Here is a 3,233-nt window from a genome sequence, read left to right as displayed (position 1 = left end):
GGTTACTTCTTCTTCTCTTGTTTTATAGGCGTGTATCGGAGGTTACTGGGCCTCCAGTCCCGTCTGTACGTGTCCTCTCTGCAAACGACAGTTTGAAGAACGTCCCCGTCTCAGCGTCAACAAAGTCTTCGCTCTCATCGCTGATAAATACAAAGAGTCCCGTTACGGTGCCACTGGGTTACCCTCGGCCGCCAGGAACGGCACGGCGGCGACTGATGTCACGGCGCCTGGTGACCTGGTGACCTCGTCGGGTGAGGAGGTGGTGTGGTGTGACGTCTGTACGGGGGTCAAACGGCCCGCCGTCAGCTCCTGTCTCACCTGCACCGCCTCCTACTGCTCTCAACACCTGGAGCCGCACCAGACCACGGCCTTCTACTCCAAACACCCGCTCATGGACCCCCAGGAGGCCCTCAGGGGCCGCACCTGCCGCGCCCACCGCCGCCTGCTGGAGGTGAGCCGACAACCACTTCCTGTTTTTACTGGAGGACCGACGACCTCCCGGTCACAGTCTTCTTTCACCTCTGATGTGTTCGTTCACTTGTCAGGTTTACTGTCGGACGTGTCAGCGCTGCATCTGTGCCATCTGTGTCCTGGAGGAGCATCGAACTCACCAAACAGTCTCAGTCCAGACGGAGAGACTCGGCAAACAGGTAGAGGAGGAGGAGGAGGGAGAGAGAGAGGAGGAGGAGGTTCTCTTCTTTGTGAAGTTAATAAAACAAGGTTATTGATTATCAGAAACAGGTGGCGAGGACGGAGCAGGAGATCCTGAACCGGATCAGAGAGAAGGAGATCCATGTGACTCAGCTGAAGAGGAAACTGGAGGGAGTGAAGGTCGGCCATCTTGTTTTCAGCTTCTTCTTCTGCTGTTTGTGGTTCAAATGTAAATAAAATCTGTCTATTAATAAGAGTTCATGTGTAAAAGCTGGTTTAATTCTATGATTTCTATGTTTGTGTTGTTATTCAGTGTGGCTTTGTGCCACAGCACACTGTATATTATCCATCGGGCTTAATCATAATAATAATCAGGTTTATCCAAAAGTTTGGCGTGCTTCTCCTCACACAGCGTTGCCAACAGCAATGTGAAAAATACATCAAAACGTGCGGCCTGATCGGGAATAGTGTGCATTCTATTTTCCGGAAAGATTTGCCAAGCGGTTTTCCTGAAAATTCCCGAAAATCCCCAAAAACTGAGCAAAATGTCCTTATTTACTTGAATGGGGTTTCGGCGTGAAGAGAGCTAAAAAAACACTTAACTTTGGGCCCATATTGACTAGCCATACATTAACGTAGAAACATGATTCAAAGTTTAAAACGTAGACAAAACGCTGCACTTTATTGAGCCAAATGGACATTTTGATAGCTAGCACAGTTTTCATGAAGTCACAGATTAAGTTTCAGGAAAATTTTGGGTCTGTTTCAGATTTTATAATGGGTGTGTATTGCACGGCTCGTTAAGAGCTAGAGTGAGAGCATAACTGTCAGAGTGGAGCAGAGCAGGAAAATATTCTGTGATTTTTCCAAACAAATTGCTCCAGCTCCCACAATTTTTACTCTTTATACACCATTTTGGCCCAAAAACTTGGAAATGTTGTGCTGGTCGCAGTAAAGTATCTATGGAATCCAACGGACTTACACATTTGGCTCAAAGAGCCGCAGAGCGACATGAACTCCAACCAACTGCTCCATTAGACTCCATGTTAAATCTCACCACTCATTTCTCAAAGAAAGCAGACGGTACCAGTTTTGTCCATTGCTCTGGAGCTCACATTATTAACACCACAACCATAAAAAACACATCAGCGCGTTTGCCAGAGTCTCATCTTTCTCACAGTATCCATATTTTGGCACTCAGACTCCTGCTAATTTGTTAAAAAGAGGCAGGGGTTTTGTTCAAAATCACTGATTACTGCAACGTTTCTTAATCAGTCTGCCTGTCTCTCTCTATTATACAGTTATTCAGGTCTTAGATATTTTTAGAGGACTGAAGAGTATGAATCTAAAATGCAGAAAAGAGAGTAGCGCTATCTCAATTGAACCTGAATGACACTACCGGTAGCATTGGCGTGTATATATTGCGATTTCTTCGGGCAGTAGAAGCCACACTGTCAAAATTTCTTTAGGAATTTTCTAGTTTATGTTGTTGTTGATGATGTGTTCAGAACTACGCAGACGGAGAGCGAGGAGAGGTGGAACACCTCCTGGACCAGGTGACCGGCTCCTTGGACAGGATCCGGTCTCAGGTTGTGGGCGGGATTGAGAACCAGCTGGACAGCGTGATGTCGAAGGGGGAGGGGCTAGTGAGTCGTCTGGAGGCGGAGCTCGGCGAGCTGATGGACCGGAGAGCCACGTTGGAGGTCCAGGCTGTCAGTCAGGACCACATCTGCTTCCTGCAGGTAAGACCTGGACTCATCCCAGTCTCCTCCATTCCTTTCCTCCCCTCCTCTCTTTGCACCTTAGTCCAGCCCACAGTAGATGCGAATCGAGAAGGCGGGAGGACGGGGGAGTCAAGGACACAGACTTTAATATTTATATTATTGAAGATAATCCAGGAGTAAAGACACAAAGACAACATTACACAACACATCAGCTCGATATATACGTATGTATAAATAAATATATAGATATGTCTCCTCTGTCCTCTCTTCTGTTCTTTCTTCTCGTCTCCTCTGTCTTCTTTCCTCCTCCTCTTCTCTCTCCTCTCTCATCGTCTCCTCTCTCTTCCTTTCTTCTCTCCTCGTCTCCTCTCTTCTCTGTCCTCTCTCCTTGTCTCCTCTTTCAACGTCCCCCCCGTCCCCCCCTCCTCAGAGCTTTGAGGAGGCCACAGCTCCTCTGGCTGAGGAGCAGCAGGAAGAGGAGGACGAGGAGTTCTCGCTCCACTTCCCGCTGGTGGAGGTGAAGAGCTCTCTGTCTGAGCTGAAGGACAAGATGGACGACATCAGGATGGGGGAGGTCGTCTCCAGAGGGTCGGGGGAGGTCTCCAGAGGGTTAGGTGAGGACAGAACGGGAGCGCCACAGAAATGCATTAGGGAAAGATTGATTGATAGAAAGTGATCCTGCTGCTCTATAACGTCTCTATAGCGTCTCTATAGCGTCTCTATAATGTCTCTATAATGTCTCCATAGCGTCTCCATAGCGTCTCTATAACGTCTATAGCGTCTCTATAGCGTCTATAGCGTCTCTATAACGTCTATAGCGTCTATAACGTCTCTATAGCGTTTCTATAACGTCTATAG

The 3,233-nt window shown here is 47.8% G+C and overlaps 1 protein-coding gene across 1 annotated transcript in view; it reads left to right on the top strand.

Annotated features, from left to right (window-relative positions):
• Positions 1 to 2,989, top strand: part of btr30 (bloodthirsty-related gene family, member 30) — a gene marked incomplete at its 3' end in the record, with an annotated part of 3,598 nt that extends 609 nt beyond the window's left edge. The window contains exons 2-6 of the mRNA XM_031840431.1: positions 29 to 451; positions 546 to 650; positions 736 to 831; positions 2,160 to 2,393; positions 2,806 to 2,989. Of these exons, the coding sequence (XP_031696291.1) occupies positions 29 to 451; positions 546 to 650; positions 736 to 831; positions 2,160 to 2,393; positions 2,806 to 2,989 (1,042 nt within the window). The remainder of the gene's footprint in view (positions 1 to 28; positions 452 to 545; positions 651 to 735; positions 832 to 2,159; positions 2,394 to 2,805) is intronic.
• Positions 2,990 to 3,233: the final 244 nt, after the last annotated feature.

The sequence above is a fragment of the Anarrhichthys ocellatus genome, unplaced genomic scaffold, assembly GCF_004355925.1.
Source record: "Anarrhichthys ocellatus isolate YVR2014 unplaced genomic scaffold, GSC_Weel_1.0 scaffold2766, whole genome shotgun sequence".
In the NCBI taxonomy this organism is placed as follows: Eukaryota; Metazoa; Chordata; class Actinopteri; order Perciformes; family Anarhichadidae; genus Anarrhichthys; species Anarrhichthys ocellatus.
Note: the sequence above shows the minus strand (reverse complement) of the source record. Positions and strands in the feature narration are given on the sequence as shown.